Below are 25,224 nucleotides of genomic sequence, written 5' to 3'. Positions count from 1 at the left end.
GTTTGATGCCTCCAACCCGTAAATAATAATCATCGAAGAACGTCTGTTCTGCACGAACTGTTGCCATTGCATTTCCGAGTCACGACATTTTGACATTTTTTAAAAGAGTATGACACGCGATGATGCAAAGGCTTAGCGATAAACAACGTTATTAAAATAAAATACTTGTCCTAGGAATTTTTTCATTTTATATTCGAAATAGAAAATGGAAGTACTATCATAAGTTCATAAGATATGTTCACCATAAGTTTGTCACTGGTTACAAACTGGAGCTTGTAATTTTGAAGTGAGGGAGATAGGTCATAAGATTCAGGGTAAAGCGACGCCTGGTGAGGCGCTGTCAAAGGGGGCTTAGTAATGCAGACTAAATAGGAAGATGAAAGTCCTGCAAAACCGTGTGTAGTTCCCTCTTAAAACAACAAGGTTCCCCAATTCCAAACACTCCAAAACATATCTTGGAAACGGTTACACAGACTGCATAATTTCATAGAACATTTTCGACTCAAAATCGCCCAAAGATCAACCCCCCCCTTAATTTCTGATAAACACGCATCCCGTATTCAAAATTTAAAATTGAAACTATTTAACTAGAATATTAAAGGAGATACAAAGTATTTACATACCAGACCCATTGAATTTCCCAATTACAAGTACCATAATTTTTCAACAAGGGTTGTTTCTAGCTTAAACAATTTTTTAATATTCTAAACCATGCACCTCTAATAGAAATAAATTAATTTTTTTGATTAATCACGGACAGCGCACTAGCTTAACAAAGGCTTAACGAAAGTTGATGAGGTATTCATTCACTTAACGAGCTCCGATAATTTTTTTATTTTTGAATTTTAATTATTGAAATGACATTTTCCTAAATAAATACATTTTTTAGGAACTAATCTAAACGATGAATGATTGAATCTTAGTTTATTTTAGCATCGCACGGTAAGCCTTAGTTTAGAGGCGGTTTTTCACTTTTTTAAGTGACCATTAAAGTCAACGCTGTGTAATGTAATTCAAAGAAGGCGGGGTTGAAATCGCGATAAAAAAACGGTTGCCAGCTTGATGCGCAAATATCGGATTTTCATTAAAAGTAATAAATGGCTTTGCGCACTATATAATTTTCAAAGAAAAACAAACTTTATACCTCAGTCACGTGTAAAATTCGTCGGTAGGATTTGCACCGGGGTTTATTCAAGTGAGCCTTTGCAGCAGTGAGAAATGCATAGAGCTGTCTCAGTTGTGACCTCATTGCCTTGGTAAAACGTCACAGGCTTAGCTTTGGTAGTGAGCGGCCATATTTGGTGGCTTCTGAGATAGCTCTATTCACTAATCACGTGACATAGAACACGTGGAATTCAAAACTGAAAGAAAGGCTTAAGGAATATTAATGTATTCACTTTTCCTCGGGTGACAGTAGATGCTTCAATAAATTTACTTCATAGTTTCATGATAATAAACTAGAATTAAATGTTATTACTTAAATATTAGTTAAGTTTAGGCGTCGTGTTGAGTCGGTCTAAAAAGGGGTTCATTGGTTCAGCCATGATAATTCGTAGCCATCTCGATATCGATGGGAAACCCAGTACTCTACTTGAAGTACTTATGATTTTTGAAATAAACTTGCCGACCTTGTTTGACTCAAAAAATTGGCGATGGTAATAAATTTACTTTCTCGATGAGTTCGTAGAATACCGTCGGCAGAGGGCGGGGGGAGTGTGAGCAACAGCGTAAATGAGCTAGGGGGTTTAAACCCCGCATCAATCCCTCGTAAGCCCCCGTTCCGGCCGGGGCATGAGACCCGGGCGAAGGGGGATGAAGTTCGCGTTCCTTTAGTCCCTAGTAAAGCCGGATTATGCGAGGGGACAGACATTTACGCGAAATCATCCCGAAAGCTTCTAGTGATACGTGTTTGAAAACGGAAATAATATCTGGCTCCCATTGCCTTTTGGTACGTCGTTAATGTTAACGGCATCTAGCGTCAAAGTAAGGCATAAGAGTCAGGATTTTTTGCGCATTTAAATGCGGTTTTCAAAGACATCTAACGTTCAAAAGAAACAAATACAAATCCTTGTTAGTAAAAAGTTGCGTCTTTTGCCATCTAGCGTCAAACTAAAGCGTAAAAGTCGCTATTTCGTCAATTGAAATGAAATGAAATGCCATCTAGTGTTCAAAGAAGTAAATACAAAACCATAGTCTGTAATCTTGATTTCCAGAATGATTTCAAGTGTATTTTTAAGTTTAGGTTAAAAGGCAACGTCAGAAAGAGTCAGAGTTCAATACACGCGGAGAAAGGCTAGCCAACTCATCCTGCCTCTAGTGGTGCGTCTTAGTGCGAGGGAAATAACCCAAGAAGGCGTTGCTACTCCTGTGATGTTTGCTACACTTCTGTAACAGACCAAACCAACAAATCTTTTGGATTTTTATAACGGCACAGATCTCGTTCTTGGGTTTTGAGGCGAGAAAGGAATAACCTGATTGGCTTGATTTTGTCATGCGCAGAACCCGTTTTACTTTGTTGGTCACGTGATCCTATCCCTCAGATGGAGACGAGACCAAGTAAACTTGTTTATTTCTTGGTTAGGTCTATTAATGAAATGAACTAAAATAAAGTTCAGAAGTAGCTTTTCATTTGGGGCTTCTCGAAATATGGCCCTCGTGTTGTCTTACCCCTCGGGATTATGATGCTCCTATAGTTGGTTTTAATGTAACGAGGAACGGTCGGGTAGGTAGGTCGGTAAAGGAGATGGTCGGGCTTGGCTGAGAAATAAGGAAAGGAAATTGGTTCTAAGCCGAACGGTAGTAGCCCCTTTCAAGTTGGATTAAGAGTCTTGACGACCTCTCAACTGCGAACACCCCACCCCCAAAAAACAAAAGAAGGCGCTCAGGATGGCAAAGCAATGCACACGCAGACCTCAGCTGCTTTAAGAAATTCCATAAATGAAAAAATACTCTTAATAAGTTACAGATTCGACGCATACAAATATTACTTTAGGTCAGTTTTGTTGTATCCGTGATACAACTACTAAACCCATGAGATAGCTTAATTTGGGTTACTTTAACAGACTCTATTGAGGGTGTTGTGGTGAGAGGCATATTGTATTTACACCCTTAACATGCTGCTCTAACGTTATCGTGACTTTTCATGAAGGCACCATTATTGAGCACTTTCTGAGAAAAACACCTTTTTTGCACATTTTCATGTGGAAGACACCTTTTTTTGCACATTTTCATGTGGAAGACACCTTTTTTGCACATTTTCATCAGGGAGACACCATATTTTGCACATTTTCATGTGGAAGACACCATTTTTGTGCATTATTTTGAGGGATACACCTTATTTTGCACATTTTTATGATGAAAATATAATTTTTTTGCGAATATTTATTTGGACATAGTATTTTGCTAATTTTTAAGTAGTGTTTATCAGTTGTTAAGTCCCTGACTTATCAACACCGATCACTTGTTACTGTAAGTTCTCCCTTCAACAAAGGAATGCGCCGTAGGAGATGCGCAGAGAATAAGCTACTTGCTATTCTCTTTCTTTATTTTTGATTTTAAAAAACTTGAGGAACTTTAAACTTCACAAGAACTAAATTTAAAGGCCACAACTTGAAATAAAAAAACTTGAAATGTCTTCCGAATTCAGCTCTACATAATTTCATAGACGTTTCTCGATCAAAACTCGCCTGTACATAGTCTTCCTGGACCTCTGGGCTATATGAAACTACGCAGACGACAAAAGACATTGTACCCAGCGTGGTAGACAACTTTGTCTGCCAGAAATGATCCTTATACTAATTAGTATTAGCGTCGTTATTCACGTGGAAGAATGCACGTTAAGTGGTCATTATTAACACCTGTAACTTTTGAGCTGAAAATTGCTGGAGGCTTTTGCGTTACAATTTTAATTGGCAATCGATAATAAACGCCCATAGCCCATCGACGTCTGTTACGGATTCACTAATTGACCACTTTTAATGGAGCCCCTTTAGTTATACCATAAGTTTATAAGTGATATGTTCCTTCCATAAGTATGACATACACTTCCCATACAAGTTCTTAATGCTAGAGACTTACAGCTCGAGCTAGTTCTAGCAGAACGACAAGCGAGAATTGAAGTCCTACACTCGGTGGTGGTTAATTTTGCAGGACTTCCATCTAGGTCCTATTTAGTCTGTGCCTTATTAAGCCCCATTTGACAGCAGCGCCTCACCAGGCCTTCCTCGCTTTCCCTGAATCTATGACCAACCTCACTCACTTCAAAATTGCAAACTCCAGTTTCTAAGTTACCAGAGATTAACAAACTTATGGATGGCCAACATATATTATCAACTTATGGTTATACGAGTAGATACGTATGAGATAATAAATTTTAATTAATCACCTATTTATTTAATCAATTACAGATGTCGCGTTCATTAATCATTCTATTGACACGAAAATCTAATCAGTTGATGTGTCTAAAACTAACTATAGCGCACGCTAAGGTAAATGATTGTTTGGGAGATATTAAAGCATTGAATCGTCATGGGACGGGAGTATATTTGTGCATGGATATGTATAAATAATAACGCATCACGAGACAGAAACTATTACAAAACATGCCTTGGGATAGATTGCATTTTAGAAGTAGGAATGGAGAACGGTTAGTATTTAGTTCAGTCCGACTCATAGCCCAGTGTAGAGCCCCTCCCTCCAACACGTTACGAAAAGTTTAAATTATCTTATCGGCTCATTTAAACTACGTTTTGCCCTCGAAAAATACGTAATTCCTTTTTACTTCTGTCGCTATGACCCACCCGCCTCTTCTTTCATACCCCTCCGTCCCGTGGGGGAAAGGGATCCGGGACTTTGACGCGCGCCCACATTACTCTATTCTCCATTCCTACTTCTAAAATTAAATATATTCCTGATATGACGCAATATTTACTACGTACTACGAAAACTGCAGTGAAATTAAACCTGCACAAAATTATCTTACCTAAGTAAAAATTACAGTTAAATTAGAACTTGTATAAATTAAATTTAAAAAGCTAAAAAATACTTTTATCGGTCAAGAGTAAATTTTCCACCAATGTAGTCTTCGTGAAATTATGCCAGATTAAATCCAAGGTATTCAAAGTTTCGAAGAATGGACCCTGAAGGCTTTAAGGGGAACGCTATACATTTAGTCGCAGATACAATAAAGGAAGGTGCATTAAAGCCGGGCTTTTGTCGCGCATTTTAAAATTGCATTCCGTGCCTCCCATAAAATGCTAATCATGGGTCGTTAGGCCCGAGCCAATGGCAATTACAAAATAACCCTATACTCTTAAAAGTTGCATCGGAAATGTGTCTGAAAAAATTACGACTTTTTTACCCTAGGGGGTTTTCCAGCTAGGCCTTGGCTTATCTTTATTTTTTATTCTAACGTTTGCAAATTCAAAGGCACTTCAAATAAAAGTTATTTGTCTTTATTTGCCATGCCTAATTCTTTCGTCTAAAGGGGTAGTCTCAGTTGTTTTAAAGGCCGACTTCCATCGAAAAGAGTTCTAGCGAACTGAAAACCGAGCATCGAGACTGACAATGGAGCGACCGTGCCGAGTTTCGAAGCCCCGCTGGGCTAAAAGGTGGAAGGGTTCTAGCTAACTGAAAGCCGTGCAATGTAGGTTCTAGCGAACTGAAGATACACAATAGAGAATTTCCTTCAGGGGAAAGCAAAAATCTGAAAGTTTTTCTATTGCTACTTTTCTGTTCGCTAGAACCACATTGCACGGCTTTCAGTTTGCGAGAACCCTTCCAACTTTTGAGCCAGCGGGGCTTCGAAAATCGGCACGGTCGCTTCATTGTTAGTCTCGATGCTCGGTTTTCAGTTTGCTAGAACCCTTTTCGCTGCTGGAAGTCGGCCTTTAACATTCTGGCTGATCTTCTACACACAAATTTTACCGTTTCCAGAGGCAGGAGCCAATCAGAACCCGTTAACGTCGAGGGCGGAGCTAAAACTAGCCATAGAGGGGCAGTCAGCTCCACCCCTCGATTATGGGAGCATCTAGTGGCATTTGTTTAAACTAACCACAGCCGATATTCATTATTCAAGAGCATTTTAATGTAGTGAGACTCTCTCTTTAATTTCCTAAGCAAGGAGATCCTTTGAAAACGTAAAACGTAAAACGTAGCTTAAAAATAATTTAGTAAATGCCTCGGACTCGAGTGACATCAAAGCCATTTCAGAATTATCAAATTAGCCAGAAAATTCGGAATCTTTGGGATCGTGCAGGACAGTGACTACGTTATAGTCCTTTAGTGGCTTGGTTCCTGACTGAAATTCGACATTGAAAATTATGTTTTATCAGTAGGAAACAATCCACTAAAGTTCTATAATAATTGAGCACTATTATTGCGGACTATATTTTATGCCGAAAGACATAAAAAAAAAAACTTTTCGATCTCAAGATATAAGAATAAATGTTTTAATCTATGTGGTTCTAGAGTTGGATCTTCCTCTTAGCTTTTAATGGTTTAGTTTCGTTATTTACGACTCTTGGGATACGCTCTAGTTTTCACAATCTCGATTTCGATTTCGGTCACAAGTAATTTATGGCGGTTTTCATCACAAGGTAATAATGTCTCCAAGGGACCAACTACGTCTTCTCGCCGTATAGACTGTGGAATAAACTCAAGAAACAAAATCAAGAGTAATAGACCGTTTTCAAATTGAGTTCGGGAACCTCAGTAGCGTCTGCTTCATACTTAACATATGGTTGGTTTATGCAAAGACATTATAAAGGGCTTCTAAGCTGACAGTCCACACAGAAGACTAAACTACAAATTACAAAACTTCAATTTTAAAATTTGAGTAAACGTTAGAGTAAGGATTATATTTATAAAAAACATAATGGTTGAAGGTGAAATAGAAAAAAGACTTAAAATCAAGGATAGTTAAGTATACAGTGGGAATCAGGTGTCGTAAAAGCTATTAATTACTAAGCTATAAGATGTTAATTTGAAGCCTGCAAATACTATACATAATTAGATGAATGGCAGAATACGGAAAATATTCGCGTAAAATCAACGATATTTAAGTATGGAGTGGAATTCGGGTGTTACTAATTGATTACTAAGATTCGAGACGTCAATTTCAATATGAGATTTAAATATAGAAAAGACTTTAAAACCAAATATTTCTGGTTGAATATCGAATAAAGATATTTTAAAGCAAGGAGAATTAAGTATGAAGTGTAAAGTGTTACTAAATGATTACTAAGATTCGAGACGTAAATTTGAAAATGGAAGTTAAATATAGAAAATAATTGTAAAAGCAAGGAGAGTTAAGTATATAGTGTAAATAAAGTGTTATTAAACGATTACTAAGGTTCAAGAAGTCAATTTGAAAATGGAAGTTAAATATAGTAAAAAATTTAAAAAGTAAGGAGAGTTAAGTATAGAGTGGAAATAAAGTGTTTCTAAACTATCACTAAGCTACAAGACCTAAACTTGAAAATGGAAGTTAAATATAGTAAATACTTGTAAAAGCAAGGAGAGTTAAGTATAGTGTGTAAATAAAGCGTTACCAAATGATTACTAAGGTACAAGACATCAATTTCACGATACACGATGTCTTAATTAAATCACAGCATCGATCATTCAATCGGGTACGATCACGGGATGATTGATCGATATTGTCAAAGAAGAAAAATCAAAATCGATTAACTCCGAGTCTAAAAATAAATCAATATATATATATCGAGACAATTACGGTACTATCACGAAATTGCTTTTTCTCATGTGAAATACATCATTTAAATACAAAAAGACACATATATGTCTATAGGTAAAGGCGACATTAAGGGGATTGAGTTTCGATGTTAAATTTATGAACCCCTGTAGAAATGTTTATGGTGCAGCACATCCGCGAATATTATGAAGCTAACCACCAGTGTTTCTCAAACGAATGGTAGTTTAATTTTCAAACCTGAGATTTTAAGATTAGACTCAGAAAATCGTAAATAGGCAACATAATATTATACCAGGGATAGGTTTAATTTTAGAAGTAGGAATGGAGAACAGTACTAGTAATCTTGTTGCGCGTCAAAGTCCCGGCCGGACCCCCTTCCACGGGACGGGGGGGGGGGGGTATGAAAGAAGAGGCGGGTGGGTCATAGCGACAGAGGTAAACAGGAATTACTGTATTTTTCGCCGTCCCCGTCAGCAATGTCATCAAAACGTAGTTTAAGTGAGCCAATAAGACAATTTAAACTTTTCGCTACGTGTTGAAGGGAGAGGCTCTATACTGGGTTGTTTATGAGTCGGACTGAAGTAAATACTAACCGTTCTCCATTCCTACTTCTAAAATTAAATATATCCCTGATTATACCATTTTTCTAAAAATAGAGACCAAAATACTTAGAAAAAATAAAGGATATTTTATTTAAACGTAATTACCATTTACTTGGTCTTTAAATACTCAATTGGCTCAACCAATCCCGTAAGGGTAAGGAGTTCTGGCTAGCAGACGCCATGCACTAAAGCAATGGCGGATGGCGAGACAGTACTCCTTGATTATTTTTAAGCCTAATTACATTCTAATTATCATATTGTAATAAGAGATCATTTATTTATTTTATTTTAATATTTAATTCCTTTTATATTTAGAAAATGGCCGATCTTTTAATTAAGGTATGATATGTTATGTCACGTGACCTTTTCCTTTAACCATGGATATGTGTAAATACTGAAGTATTATGGATTCCCATCTCTTACTTTTCACAAGTCATTTCGTTGGGTTAAAGAAAAAATACGACTTGCAACCCACAAGCCACAACCGTTGTAAGTGAGAGAGAAATTCGTATTTTTCTTCTCTCTGCGCATGGGCGATATTCAAACCCACCACTCAGGATTCTCCTTTTAACCACGTGACGCCTCAAATCCGCGGGTGTTATTTGCGTACAGGGTGGCCAGCTATTTGGCCTAGTTGGGAATCCAAAATTATTCAAAATAAAGTTCTTTGAAATCCAATGAAAATTTCTCAATAAAATATGTGTCATATATTTGTAATGGCTTATAAAATTGCGTAGCTACCTATAAAACTTTGGGAAACAATGGAACAAAGGAATAATAAAAATTTGAAAAACTATGCCTACCACGACGTTTTTTATATCGCGTACAAGCACTTATCATTTCAAATTCGCATAAAACCGCAAAACAATGGCGCAAAACTCAACTGGAACACAAAAGATAGTTATCATAAAAACTTAGTACACGTCATACTCTAACATCCTACAGGATTCTTTTAAAGGTATCATGAAACAAATATAATTGTCTAGTTGTTAATTCTACAGTACCGGTAGGCCCTTGTAGATAAGACCTGATACCCGCTTGCAATGTTAAACGAAAAAATTAATCACACTTTTTAGGGTTAGCTTCCCATAGAAAAAGCACTATATTTTGTAAAGAAATTGCCATAAACGATAGTGAAAATGTACGGCGAATGCGGCATTGCTGTTAAAACATATTTTATCAAATATAAAATGACACTAACCAAGTTAAATCCGATTTGGGCGTTTTCACGATAATTAAACTATAGAAATGAAGAAAGGTTGGCACTTCTACGACGATGGTAGTGTTTTCTAATTTCTTCATTATGCCTTTGAGCATGAATTATTTAAATTGTTCTCGTCATCACAATCTTGTTAACGATAACGGCGGCACCATTGTCAACTGCGAAGGGTATAAAGCTCAGTGTGCTGCGTAATTGTGGCAAGAACTCGCACTTTCCAGGCGAAACTTGCAAATTTTCAACGTTTATTGGCCGAGCTATTGCCATCTGTACAAGTCCCCCGTCAATTAACCAACGAAAAATTCACGCAGAAAGCGTTCTTCTTGTTAAATTTTAACTCTTCTAGGTTGGTAAGTGCAACTCAGTTTTTCGTAAAATAAAGTTTCAAAAATCATGTTTTCGAGCAATTAAGTTTCCGCAACACACACAACGCGAAGTACTGGGGACTATACCCCTATTGGACGACTAATACCACCTGATGGATTTGTCCAATAGGGGTAATCTCCAGTGTTTCGTGGATAAGCCTAAAGCGTAGTGTGTTTTACGGATACTTAATTTCTTGTATCTTCATTAACATTGTAGTTAGAAACATGGTTCCAATTGATATCTTCGGTACTCATTGAACTTTTCGGCATATCCCTTTCAATCATTTTTCAGAGATAAATATGCCATTCAAGTGCGTCTTCGTTCTTCTGATGCTGGTCAAGCTTCAATCCTGCGATGATGACGATTATGTAAACCCGTTTAGTAAGTGGATTTCGTAAAATTATCTTCCAGTTTAATAAAACATGAGTTGTGGGAAAAAGAGTATTGAACGGCAGTGGCGCCCAGTTCGTGCCTGCCGCCAGAGTGGCGCTCTCAAAGTCCCATCTCAAACGATTTTCGAGAGCGTTCTATGGCTTTGCAATATAGTTCTTTGACCCCTTGACGTCATACTTTGGCAACGTGGGTCGGTGGGGAAAGAACGCTTAGGCACCATGATTACTTTGGCAGCGTGATTGGTTGGGCTATTTTGTAGGGGGGGGAACACTAGTTAGTTAAGTCAACATGATAGATTCTCTAATTACTTCGAATCGTGTCCTGCCTTTTTGGTACACACTGTATTTCGAAATTAACAAGCGCAAACTTATTACGTCGTTCAATATTTACTTATGGTCTATTTTAATACACAGTTTGTAGCGAGAAAAAGATGAAAAACTGTACTGAGACGTATAAATGTCCAAAGGAAACGAAACTGATATGCGCCGTGGACGCACCAGATCCGGAAGCACCAGGTGCTTTTGATATTAATAAACCATTTAAAATAAATGATACAAAGCCGGCCGAAATAGAGAAGTTTTCCTGTTATTGTGGTTGTAAAAACGGTGCTCAATGTAAGGGGTACAAGTGCACAGATAAGGTACCTAATGCCTATTGTAGACTGGGCGTTAGCAAACTCATTAATCTCGGTTTCAAACCAGGAGAGCGTGGGTATTGTAGTTGCCAATGATAGTTCAATAATGCAATACACTGTCCTGTTTTCCCCCACTTTAAAAAATTATTATTCTTCGCGTTTCTCGTTCTATTTCTCACGTTGCATCAGTGGAAACACCACTAACCTTTGAATTAATTCAAAGTCAGGCCATTTATTGTTTATTATCAGGGATAGATTTAATTTTAGAATGGAGACTTCAGTCCGACTCATAGCCCCTCCCTCCAACACGCAACGAAAAGGTTAAAATATATCTTATCGGCTCACTTAAACTAGGTTTTTATGACGTTTCTGACGGGGACGGTGGGGAAAAATACGTAATAGGAATTTTTTACCTCTGTCGCTATGACCCGCCGCCTCTTCTTTCATACCCCCCAGATTACTCTGTTTTCCATTCCTTCTTCTAAAATTACATCTATCCCTGTTATTATGAAATTCTCTCTATAAATATTACTGGGGGAAACCACTAAAGTATAGTAGAATAATGATTAAAAATAAATGTTTTCATATGCGTTAAGGGACGGCGTGTCCAATCATGTCGCGAATATTGTGTTTTGACTTGATCAATGTGTTAACTCAGCACGTTCGTAAATTGATGTACTTTGAAATTAAAATAAATCTTAAAATTATGGTTTCCTTATTAATTGTGTCAATTATTCATTTGAAGTGATTTGAAATGGTCAAGTAGTAATGCCGTATCAGAGCTGTATGGTCTATAGTGAAGTCAATAGAGTGCTGTCAGAAGCGCCGGTGTGACGTCACCCATGCTGTTTTTCCATAAAGAAAAAACGGTAACTGTCATGGCCGCCCATTGCTAAAGGCAGACTCGTGACGTTTAACCTTGGATCTGACGTCACAACTGACAGCACTCTATAGTGGTCGTATTTTTGGGTGGCGTGTAGTACTGGGTCATTTACAAATGGCGACGAGATTCACTTAACGCCACTTCAGTACTGTTCATCACCGTAATGATTTCTCTTGGCCAATCAAAATTGGTTAAAATAATTCATCTAACGTACGTAGTGTTTCGAAATCAGGAACCAAACTGGTTTTTGCCGGTTGAAAGAAATAGTCCAAGCGGATTAATACCTACGTTAAAATCCCTATTGGTTGTTCAAAAATAGTCAGTGGTGTCACTAGGCCTTTTTGGGGGGAGGGGATATAGGTCCCCCCAAAAATTTCAAAGTTAGCCCCCTCAAAATAATCCGTAAACCCTACCAAACAGTTGCTCGTAGCCCCCTAAAATTCTGTAGCAATAATAGTGTATAAAATTATAATAGTCAAGAACTCGGTTCCGTACTGTTTATCAATAAAAAGTTTCTATATCCTTAAAATACGATTAATTTCACGTTGACACAAATTTTTCTGATGGTTATAAAGGTCTACACATGTTCCAATGAATAAATTATGCTAAATTTTGTTATTAATTTCTTATAACAGCTTTTAAATTGTTTTCCAGATTAAGCTACTCCCCAAATTTCAAACCCTAGCAACACCACTGACAATAGTGTACAACGGCAAGTACAATATAATTTTGCCACGTCAAATTCGCCTTAAACTTCGGCCAATAAAAAAATTCATCTCGTACACAATAGAATATTTCGAAAATTACATTTTAAACTGCATTTAACAGTTATTGCAGTCGACTTCAACGCAATAAAAATAAAAAAATTCAAAACTCACCTCTTATCTGTTTCTTTAAAGGGATAGTGAAGCGATTTCTATTTATTAATCGATTATAACTGTTAAAACGTATTATAAAATATCACGCGGTTTAAGGTAAACATCTCCATGATTGAATAGTTTCAGTGATAGTTACCGACACGTGGTCGACACTGAAGTTGACGAGGTTAGACTAGTGATCACAAACATTAATATCACTTTGAACCGCACTCCATTGTCTTCTCACATTCATTGTTTAAATTTGAAATGCATCGCATAAAAACGCAAGACGAGCTTCTGACAACTACAGTACAAGTTCCTCGTCAACTGACCAACGAGAAACTCTCGCCGAAACTGTTCATCGTCATCACTTCTCTAGACTGGTAAGTACAACCATAAGACTCGTCGGCTTGAAGCGGAATTCGCATTTTAAAAATGTATTGCAAAAAACTGCAGATTTACAATTATTCAAATTTTTACATCAGGTAGAAATGCTGTTCAAGTGGGTCTTTGTCATTCTGATGCTGGTCAAGCTTTACTCCTGCCGTGATGCCGAACACAGTAAGTATAACTATAATTCGTTTCATGATCACTCATTTTGGCAAAACATTTTTAGTAGTCGAATTGAAGAATTACAATTATTGCACAAACGAGCCTAAGAGTCCGAGAGACGTATCTCACAGTACTGTTCTGGACGTTTCTGTCCATGTGTACGTCTGTCATTAAACTCCCAGCCCGCGAACAATCTATCACTACTTTTTTTATGCGGCCCTCTCTTAAGTCTCAGAAATTTCTAAAGCTGTTTCTATAAAAACCTTTCTCGTCTCTTCACGTGGACGCACAACAGATGCTACTTAGTTTATATTCTTTGGATTGAAAAGCCCTTTACACAAACTGGTTGGTCACCCTTGGGTTAGACGTTTTGAGTCAGTCGACTCGACTCGGAGAGGTATTATTTTGGCTTTCCTAACTTGTTTCATTTATGATTTAACATAACGCGGAGAGGAACTTATCTGGACGTTTTTGTCCGTGTGTCTGTCTCTCAGTTTTTACAATAGGCGCAGTTTAAGTATTAATCTAACTATTGCATCTCGGCATTATTTATCCGCACATTAGTAATTAACCGATTATTTATAAAATAATATGATTTAACACTTGTTAAACTTCTGAAATACGGGTAAAGCTAAAATGATGTGGATAATGGATAGGTAATGTTTAGCTCTACAATCTAGTTATAGTCTCTAAAGTTTGCGCGTTCTGACAGGATAGGTTAAGATTTTGGCGACATTCGTATCGACACGAAGGGGTATTATTTTGGCTTAAACAACTTCTTTTATTTATCATTTACTATAACGCAGCATGTCCCGAGGACAGGTGGAAACAGAAGGACACGAAGTTGGAATGCATCATGGAGGTAGAAACTCGTACTCCTCACAGGAGGCGTCGCATTCAACAAGAGGAGAAGAAAATAAAAGATAAACCAGTGGAACACGCCTGTCTTTGCATTTGCACAGACGGTAATCAGTGCAAGGGTTTCCCTTGCCCCGACAAAGGTTTACCTTACACTTATTGCACTTTTTCTTCCCATAAGTATAACCTGTGGTATCTAGGTTACAACCCAGGTTACAGTAAGAAACATGGATATTGCAATTGTAGAGAAAGCGATTGGTAGCCAAAAACTCAACCTACCGAAATGTGCATTTAAACTTGACCTTTCCCGCTAAACGATGATTTAAAAAAAACCTTTCTTATTTCTTAATTAATATTTCAATTCAGTTAATTTAATGCACTATAATAGCAATTAAGTTTCTCCCCAATTATTTTATAGGGGGAAAAACACTAAATGAGAGTAGGATAATACTACAACCCCTAGCACTGTGTGACCTGTTTGAAGTATATAATAATTAATATTATGCGTATTCTTAAATAATTAAGAATTATAAAATTATATTGTTTTTGATTTGATTAACTCGCACTCTTTGTAAATTCATGTATCTTCCTATATAATAAAATGTCACGTGGCAAAAATCGTGCTTTCAATTTTATTGGTAAAAACACTATAGCTATTTTGACTCAATTATTTCTGCCGTCGGACTCAGTTTTTTAACCTATTTTTGATCTACTTCTGGAGAAGAATATACAACCATAAAAATTGGGGTTCTTTCTGGACCAATATCTGGTTCAAATAGTGTATCCTCCATTGGCTGGATATCTACAGTTTAAGGGGAGTCTAGATCACGTACTGAGAGCGTTTAATATTTCAGACATTTGCATAAATTTCGTATAATTTCAAAAAGTTCATCTCGTAAACAATACGAGCAGAGCAATATAAAATGTCATCTACTATGTTTTGATGTTCACTTGATAGGTTTTGTGGTCTACGTTTTACTTTAAAACAAATTAAAAAATCAGTTCGTACTAGACTCTTTAAAGGGATCGTGAAACAGTTTCTACTTAATATTCAATGCCGTTTCATCATTCTCTGATAAACACTATTGTGTGAAAAAAAACTGGGGTTTTCTTTCGTTTTCGTTTATTAAAGACGGCTTCAGTCTTAAAAATTAAGTTATTCCTACCCATCACTTGAAATTAAAAACGTAATGAGAAATTTCAGGTCAGTTTTGAATATTTAAATTCTTTACTGTTCCTTTAAACCGTACTCGTCATTGTCTAGTGATGTCTATCCCCTACCCAGGTTTTAATTCAAAACGAATCACATAAAAACGCATGACGGCGAAGAAATTGCTAACTGTACAAGTTCCTCGTCAACTGATCAACGACACACTCTCGCAGAAACTGTTCACCGTCATCGCTTCTCTAAACTGGTAAGTACAACACCATAAGACTCATCGGCTTGAAGCGGAATTCGTATTTTAAAAGTGCATTGCAAAAAAATTAGTAAAAATCTTTTGAACTTCGATGTCTAGAGAGTTTATTCTTCAGGTTGTTCAAATCTTTATATGATGATCGCTTTTAAGATAATCAGGGTTACAAGCTCGGGACCGTTAGCTAATATTTCTATTCGAGACATCGTTGAGCAATAAGGACGTAGTCGGTGGTCCGTTTAAGCTGGGATGGAGAAACAATCGGGGATTGTATGGATGTCCACCTTTTAATACCAGCATTGCTTTACAACCTTTTAAGCGTTCGTGTAATTAATTAATCTTTGATGCTTCAATAGTCATTGACTTTATTTTGCAGACTTGCAATTATTCAATCTTTAAAAACAACTGATAGAAAATGCTGTTCAAGTGTGTCTTTGTCATTCTGATGCTGGTCAATCTTAGCTACTGCTATGATCACTATGTTGCCTTAGTAAGCAGTAAGTATATATAACTAAAATTCGTTTCATGATCACTTACTATGGCAAAACATTTTTTGGTAGTCAAATTTATGATTTACAATCAACTAACTTTTGTCCGGTGAGGTGCGTGAGGGAAAGACACTGTTCTGGACGTTTTTTTTCATGTGTCCGTTAGTCATAGCCAACACGATTTAAAATTAAATTCCCGACCCGAGAACTTTATCTATTATTATTACTATTATTATTATTATTACTATTATTTATTTATTTTGAGGGCCTGACTTAAGTCCCAGAAATTTCGAAAGCTGTTTCCATAAAAACCTCTTCCGGCTCTTCACGTAGACGCGCAACAGCCGCTACTTAGTTTATATTCTATGGATTTTGTTACTTCACCCACTTTATAAATCCCTGATTTTCTTAGGAAGCTGTTACTCACGCGTCGTGGTATAAATTTAATCGAATATAGTGGTTAGGTTTCTGCGCTATTAATTTAAAATTTGAAACTCGCGGCCCGGGACGTAATTCGAATGGCCCTTTAGACCAAAAGATTAGCCACTCCTGTGTTACGACTTTTGAGACAGTCGTCTGAAGTCGGAGAGGTAATTTTTGGCTTTCCCAACTTGTTTCATTTGTGATTTACTCTAACGCAGAATGTAGGGACGACGGGTTGAAGAGATGTAATGATGACGGGGTGAAGAGATGTAATGAGACAATGAGATGCCCGAAGGACACGAAGTTTTATTGCGAAGAGGAAAAACCACTTCGTAACTATGATTACTATCCAAATGAAGAGAAAAAGGAAACGAAAAAAAAACCAGTGGAGAGCACTTGTTATTGTAGATGCACTGAAGGTGATCAGTGCAAGGGGATGCCTTGCCCCAAGGACCTTGAGTATACCTACTGCGCTTTTGGTGACAAATGCGGGTGTAGAAATAGACCATATTAGCCAAAATACCTTTCTCTACCTTCCGAAACGTGCATTTAATCTTGACCTTTCCCTATTAACCGATTATTTAAATAAAACATTTTCTTGAAAAAATAAAGAAATAAATATTATTTCTTATTTAATACTAATTTTCGATTCAGTTAATTTAATGCACTTTAACAACAACGTTTACCCCTAATCATTTTATAGGAGGAAAAACACTGAATAACAATAGAATAATACTAAAAGGCCCTCTTGCACTGTTTGACCTGAAGCACATAAAAATGGACATTATGCATATTATTAATTATAATTATATTGTTTTTGATTTGATTGAATTGTGGTTAAGTTGCACTTTTCTTATATTCATGTATCTTTCAATATAATAAACTGTCACCTGGTTAAAATCATGGTCTGAATTATTTTAGGATAAATAACGCTTGTAAAGTTGACAACAAAAAGGCCGAGAAGTGATATAATACATGATATAATGAGTTGCAAAACAGTGCCTCAATGACTACGTCATTCGTGGTTGTCATCGTTGACGGGTTGGTACTTGGGTCACTACAAATGGCGGAGAAATTCAAACAACCTCATTTGTCCCGTACATTACACCCAGAGTAACCATGGATGAGACAAATGTCGCAAAGATAGCGTCCCCTTAAGCACCAGGGTGCTAATGATCTCAATAGACCATTTCATTAATTACCAAACAGTAGCATACACCATAGAGGCGGGGAAGGCCGCTTTCTCGGGTTATTTTCCTGGTGCCAAGGTGTTCCGCTAGAGGCAGTGCGAGTCTTTTAGCCTCCCTCCACGTGTATTGAATTCGGGCTCTCAATCACCTTTTAATACCGAATATAAACCTAATTTGGTTTTAAATTTACATTGAAATATTATTTTCCCAACGCCGAAGAGAAAAGCTTACCGATGTTAGTTACTTAATTCTGGAGTCTGATTGGTCGAGGGAATTCATGTAAGAGCACCGTATAGTGATTCAAAAATTAAAAACTAATCTCACTTGGGCGACTGGAAGAAATGGTCAAAGTACTGGCGCAATAATACACTACGTTAAATCCCCCATTGTCTGGACAACTACAGTCTAAGGGGAGTCTAGTTCACATACTGAAAACGATTGATATTCCAGACACTTGCATAAATTTCGTATAATCTCAAAAACATTCATCTCGTAAACAATACGAACAGAATAATATAAAATGTCATTCTATTATGTTTTGACGTTCACTTGACATGTTTTGCGGTCGACGTTTTACTTAAAAACAAAGTGAAAACTCATTTCGTACGAGAGTCGTTAAAGGGATGGTGAATAAGTTTGTACTTAATATTCAATGCCGTTTCATCATTCTATGATAAACACTATTATGTGAAAAAAACTAGGTTTCATCATTCCGTGAAAAACCTATTGTTTGGGAAAACTGGGGTTAAATTTCTTTCGTTTTCGTTTATTAAAGATGGCTTCAGTCTTAAATATTAAGTTATTCCTACCCATCACTTGGAATTAAAAACGTAATGAGAAACATTAGGTTTTGAATATTTAAATTCTTTACTGTTCCTTTAAACCGTACTTGTCATTGTCTAGTGATGTCTATCCCCTCCCACTTTTTTTAATTTAAAATGAATCACGTAAAAACGCAAGACGGCGATGCCATTGCCAACTGTACAAGATCCTCGCCAATTGATCAACGACAAACTTTCTTGTCATTGTCTAGTGTCATTGTCAGGTTTTAATACAAAACGAATCACATAAAAACGCGTGTAGGTGAAGCCATTGCCAACTGTACAAGTTCCTCGTCAACAAACCAACGACAAACGTTCGCAGAAACTGATCATCGCCATCGCTTCTCCAGACTGGTAAGTTCAAACTGTACAACCATAAGACTCGTCGGCTTGAAGCGGAATTCGTATTTTAAAAGTGTATTGCAAAAAACTTTGTAAATATCTTTTGAACTTCGATGTCTAGAGAGTTTATTCTTCAGGTTGTTTAAATCTTTACAAGATGGTCGCTTTTAAGATATTCAGGGTTACAAGCTCGGTACCGTTAGCTAATAATTATTTTCGAGACATCGTTGAACAATGGGGATGTAGTGGTCGGTGGTCAGTTTAAGCTGGGAAAGAAAAACAATCGGGGATCGAAGTGGATGTCCACCCATTAAAAGGCAGCACTGCTTTATAACCATTTAAGCGTTCGTGCAATTAATTAATCTTTGATGCTTCAATAGTCATTGACTTTATTTTGCAGACTTGCAATTATTCAATCTTTAACAACAGACAGAAAATGCTGTTCAAGTGTGTCTTTGTCATTTTGATGCTGGTCAATTACTATGATGCCATATTATACGGTAAGTATATATAACTATAACTCGTTTCATGACCACTCATTTTCGCAAAACATTAGTTTTTGGTAGTCAAATTTATGATTTAGGGACCGTCCATAAACTACTTCATACGAAAAAAAGCATTTTCTGACCCCCCGTCCCCCCAGATCACGCTTCGTCACGCTTTTCTCAGACCCCTCCCCTAAAAACCACGTCACATTTCTTTAACCCCCCCTCCGCACTATCATTTGTCTTAATTTACAAATTTGATTTGATTAATCTCTTGAGTATAGCCGCCCCCTCAGAAATATTTTGCTCGGCTGAAAATTCGAAGTTCTCTTCCGTTTTAAGCTTTTTCCTTCTGATTGACCTTTAGAATTTTAATGTCTGGATGTGCTTTTTATAAGCTTCAAAAAAGTTCCATAAAGCTTAGTTAAAGGGGCACACTTTTTAGGTTTCGACACTGTCACCGAAAACAGACTAATCGAGCTTGAGATTTAGAAAATTTGCCAAAGAAACGAAACCATTTCAATCGGCAGGGGAATTTGATTCATACTCAAAAATAATAGGTGCGAATAAACAGAGACATAAGAGATTTTACGCTGTTTATTTTAAATGCGCTATTTAAATTGGCTATAAAAAGGTGTAAATAGTAGAAATTGCTTAAATTTTGTACTATTTAAGCGATGATGGAAAAATAATTTTGGTAAATTATTGTAACGGTGAACTATGCTGTCATTCTTCTTCTATAACATAAGAGAGCCAATCGGCCTCTTACTGACTTCGTAACAAAATCAATGCTAAATGTGACGTCACGCATAGAAGAACCCCTCCCTCCCCCTTGTCACGGACCGTCACAAATTTAGAGACCACCTCCCCCCCATAAGAGTGTGACGAAGTTTATGGACGGTCCCTTACAATTATTGAAAAAGCAGGCTTAACTAACTTTTGTCCAATGAGGTGCGAGAGGGAGAGATATACTAATCTGGAGGTTTCTGTTCATTTGTCCGTCAGTTATCGCCAACACGCTTTAAAATTAAATTCCCGGCCCGAGAACTTTATCTATTATTATTATTATTAAGTCTCAGAAATTTAGAAAGCTGTTTCCATAAAAACCTCTTCCGGCTATTCACGTAGACGCGCTACAGCCGCTAATTAGTTTATATTCCATGGATTTTGTTAAATCCCTGGTTTTTCTTATTAAAGTCTCAACAACTTAGGAAGCTGTTTATCGCGATTCGTGCAAACAAATTTGATCGAAAAAAGTGGTTAGATTATGAGTTTTTGCGCTATTAATTCTAAATTAGAAACTCGCGGCCCGCGACGTACTTCGAATGGCCCTTTAGACAAAAAGATTGACCACTCCTGTGTTACGACTTTTAAGACAGTCGTCTGGAGTCGGAGAGGTATTTTTTGGCTTTCCCAACTTGTTTCATTTGTGATTTACTCTAACGCAGAATGTAGGGTGGACGCACTGGACGGGTCGAAGAGATGTAATGAGACATTGAAATGCCCGAAGGACGCGAAGATTTATTGCACACACGACGACAGATACAATTTATACTATCCAAATAAAAAGGAAACGGAATGGAATAAAAAACCAGTGAAGGGCACTTGTTATTGTAGTTGCAAAGAAGATGATCAGTGCAAGGGGTTGCCTTGCCCCAAGGAGTTTGAGTATACCTACTGCTCTCCTTATGGATGCGGGTGTAAAAATGGACGAAATTAGCCAAAAAGCCTTTCTCTACCTACTGAAACCTGCATTTAATCTTGACCTTTCCCGATTATTTAAATAAAATATTTTCTTGAAAAAAAAAATTAATTCTTATTAAATATTAATATTTCGATTCAGATGATTTAATGCACTATAACAAATAAGTTTCCCCTTAAATATTTTAGAGGGGAAGAAACACTAAATGACAGTAGAATAATACTAAAAGCCCCTCTTGCACTGTGTGACCTGTTTGAAGTATATAATAATTAATATTATGCGTATTCTTAATTATAATTATATTGTTTTGACTTGATTAAAGTTTGGTTAACTCGCACTCTTTGTATCGCACATGTATCTTCCTATATAATAAACTGTCGCCTGGTAAAAATCGTGCTTTCAATTTTATTGGTAAAAACACTTTAGCTATTTTGACTCAAATATTTCTGCCGTCGGACTCAGTTTTTTAACCTATTTTTGATCTACTTCTAGAGAAGAATATACAACCCATAAAAATTGGGGTTCTTTCTGGACCAATCTCGGGTTCAAATAGACTCCTCCTCCATTGGCTGGATATCTACAGTCTAAGGGGAGTCTAGTTCGCGTACTGAGAGCGTTTAATATTTCAGACATTTGCATAAATTTCGTTTACTTTCAAAAAATTCATCTCGTAAACAATACGAGCGGAGTAATATAAAATGTCATCTACTATGTTCTGATGTTCACTTGACAGGTTTTTTGCGATCTACGTTTTGCGTACGAACAAATTAAAAACTCATTTCGTACGAGATTCGTTAAAGGGATCGTGAAAGAGTTTCTACTTAATATTCAATTCTGTGATAAACACTATTGTTTAAAAAAAAAACTAGGTTCTTCTTCCGTTTTCGTTTATTAAAGATGGCTTCAGTCTTAAAAATGAAGTTATTCCTACCCATCACTCGTAATTAAATACGTAAGGAGAAATTTTAGGTCAGTTTTAAATTGCGTTTCGGAATATTTAAATTCGTCACTGTTCCTTTAAACCGTACTTCTCATTGTGTAGTCATGTCTATCCCCTCCCCCTTTTTTAATTCAAAACGAATCACATAAAAACGCATGAAGGCGGAACCATTGCCAACTGTACAAGTTCCTCGCCAACTTACCAACAACAAACACTCTAAGAAACTGTTCATCGTCATCACTTCTCTAGGCTGGTAAGTACAACCATAAGACTCGTCGGCTTGAAGCGGAGTTCGAATTTTAAATAAGTATCGTCAAAACTTTGTAAATATCATTTTAACTTCGATGTCTCGAGAGTTTTTGCTGAATTGTCTCTAAAACATTACAAGAAGATCGCTTTTAAGATATTCAGGGTTAAAAGCTCTGTAAGTTTCGCTTTTCGAGACATCGTTGAACAATGGGGATGTAGTTGGTGGTCCGTTTAAGCTGGGAAAGAACAAGCTGCCCCAGCAGAAAGGACACTCGTGCGGGATATGTAAGATAATAAAAATTTAAACAATAGGGGCTAAAAAAGCGAGCATTAGATAAAAACTTCTTTGCTAGACGCCATACCTCCAGTTGTGAGCAGGCTGGGAAATAGCACACTTCCTCTGGTCCAAAACCAGTTTATTAATTGCTTGGACTAGTTTTTTAATTCAAAAAGTGGGGGTTACTGGTCCTCGGGACCAGTTTATTAATTGCAAATCTATTGGAGAACAAAGGCTGGGACCAGTCCGGAGACCAGTTAATTATTTCGGGGATTAGAGGGGTCACTGGTCCCAAGGACTAGTTTAAAAAATATCCTTATTTCCCAGCCTGGTTGTGAGTCTAATAAATATTAACAGTTGAACTCGCAGCAGACAACTCCTTCTAAAGACTTAAGCTGTCCACTAGCACCATCGCGCGCCACCATCCTTAACCCACCGCACCAGCGCGTGCTTCGGAGGAGGCGGAGTCTATTTATCCTTTTTTGCGGCTTCAGCTAGAGTTCGTTCTGGTGGAGTCACCAAATAAGTGTTTACTTTAAAAAATCGAAATCGGAATGATGGGAATGAAAAGCCCGAACACACGGTATTCCTGTCGCCATGCATTGCCAAAGGGTACGTTCAGTAACGAAAATCTCAAAGAAATCGCTGTTTTCTTGATGTTTGGTTGATGGGCTCGAAACGTCACAGTGACGTAAAAGGTTGTTGAACGGAAAGTGTCATTTTGAAGTTAGCGCTGTTTTCGAAAATGGGGTTGGAGTCTTGGAGAAACGTCTTACTGGACCTCAAAACGTTACGAAGCGCAAATGGTTCTTTTCCACTATTATAGAGCTCGCAAATAATGAAATTGTTTAAGAAAATTATGTCCATTTGAATGGTAGAAGTAGTTTTGTAAAGAAAACTAATGCAATTACTGTTGGAATAGCATTATTGGAATTTAATTTTTAAATCCCGCGCCAACAACAGTCAAGCGCTACGTCACGCCATCAAAAAAACCATATCGTTTAGATGGTTTTTTTGATGAGCAAGCGCTGAGCATCATGACGTCAAAACCGGAAACGCGAAAAAGCGTACAGTAGTGAAAATCTGGCATCGCTTAGTAAGCGCTGTCATCAAAGAGGGTTACTGAACGTACCCAAAGCTACGCTAGAGAGACCTTGAAAACCGGGACCAATACCTCGTGCGAGGGGGGATTCTCCCCCGCACGAGTAAAAACGAATGGGGATTGAAGTGGATGTCCATCTTTTAATAGCCAGCATTTTTTAGAACCTCTAAAGCGTTCGCGAAATTAGCTTTTTTCCTCATAAATGCTTCAACTGTCTCTGATTATTTACCTTAGTTTGTCGACTTTCAATTATTCAATCAATAAAAACAACTGATAGAAAATGCTGTTCAAGTGTGTCTTTGTCATTTTGATGCTGGTCAAGCTTAGCTACTGCTATGATCACTATGTTGCCATAGTAAGCAGTAAGTATTATAACTATAATTCGTTTCACGATCATTCATTTTGGCAAAACGTTAGTTTTTTGTACTCGAATTTATGATTTACCATTATTGAACAAGCAGGCTTAACTAACGTTCTCCTAGCGAGGTGCGTGAGGGAGAGATACTGATCTGGACGTTTCTGTCCATGTGTCCGTCAGTCATCGCCAACACGCTTTAAAATTAAATTCCCGGCCCGATAACTTTATCTATTATTATTTTTATTATTTAATTATTTTTGAGGGCCTGGCTTAAGTCTCAGAAATTTCGAAAGTTGTTTCCGTAAAAACCTCTTCCGGCTCTTTACGTAGAAGCGCTACAACCGCTATTTAGTTTATGATCTATGGATTTTTCTTATTAAAGTCACAACAACTTGGGAAGCTGTTTATCACGCTTCGTGCAATCAAATTTAATCGAACCGCGGCGTAGTTTGAATGGCTTTTAGACCAAGTGGTATTTGTTTGTTTTTTCCCGACTTGTTTCATTTATGATTTACTCTAACGCAGCATGTGAGGACGGGTTGAAGAGCTGTAATGAGACAATGAAATGCCCGAAGGACACGAAGTTTTATTGCAAAGAGGAAGAACCACCACTGCCTTACCCTGAAATGTATGACGATCCAACAGAAGGGGAAAGAAAAATTAAAAAACAACCATTGGAGTACGTTTGTTATTGTACATGCAAAGAAGCTTCTCAGTGCAAGGGGATCCCTTGCCCCAAGGATCTAGATTACACCTTTTGCAGTTCTTTTGGAAATTGCGGGTGTAGAAATAGACCATATTAGCCGAAATACCTTTCTCTACCTACCGAAACCTGCATTTAACCTTGACCTTTCCCGATTAACCGATTATTTAAAGAACTAATTTTCTTGAAAATAAAACCTTAATTATTATTTAATATCAATATTTCAATTCAGTTATTTTAATGCTCTATAACAATTAAGTTTCCCCTTAATTATTTTAAAGGGGGAAAACACTAAATAACAATAGAGTAATACTACAACCCCTCTTGCACTGTGTGACCTGAAGTATACAATAATTGACATTACGCATATTCTTAATTATAATTATATTGTTTTCGATTTGATTGAAGTTTGGTTAACTCGCACTCTTTGTAAATTCATGTATCTTCCTATATAATAAAATGTCATCTGGTAAAAATCGTGCTTTCAATTTTATTGGTAAAAACACTTTTCAAGTTGACAAAATAAAAGTTAGAGAAGCGATATGATATACGATTTAATTTGCCTGAATCATGACGTCATTCGTGGTTGCGCTATAGAGTAGACTTCGTGTTGGTACTTGGGTCACTAAAAATGGCTGAGAAATTCAAACA

At 37.1% G+C, this 25,224-nt stretch overlaps 2 protein-coding genes across 5 annotated transcripts in view; one reads left to right on the top strand and one right to left on the bottom strand.

Annotated features, from left to right (window-relative positions):
- LOC149709417 (protein king tubby 1-like) overlaps positions 1-25,224 on the bottom strand; it is a 168,426-nt gene that overhangs the window by 17,411 nt on the left and 125,791 nt on the right. The gene's annotated exons all lie outside the window — the stretch shown is intronic.
- LOC149709424 (uncharacterized) lies at positions 23,616-24,890 on the top strand. The gene is made up of 2 exons (XM_089863602.1): positions 23,616-23,874; positions 24,396-24,890. The coding sequence occupies exons 1-2, from the start codon at positions 23,793-23,795 to the stop codon at positions 24,671-24,673; spliced, it is 360 nt and encodes a 119-aa protein (XP_089719728.1). The 5' UTR covers positions 23,616-23,792; the 3' UTR covers positions 24,674-24,890.

Source organism: Phalangium opilio, unplaced genomic scaffold (assembly GCF_054372755.1).
Source record: "Phalangium opilio isolate 3A_F unplaced genomic scaffold, DU_Popi_V2 ptg000013l_1, whole genome shotgun sequence".
Taxonomy (NCBI): Eukaryota; Metazoa; Arthropoda; class Arachnida; order Opiliones; family Phalangiidae; genus Phalangium; species Phalangium opilio.
Note: the sequence above shows the minus strand (reverse complement) of the source record. Positions and strands in the feature narration are given on the sequence as shown.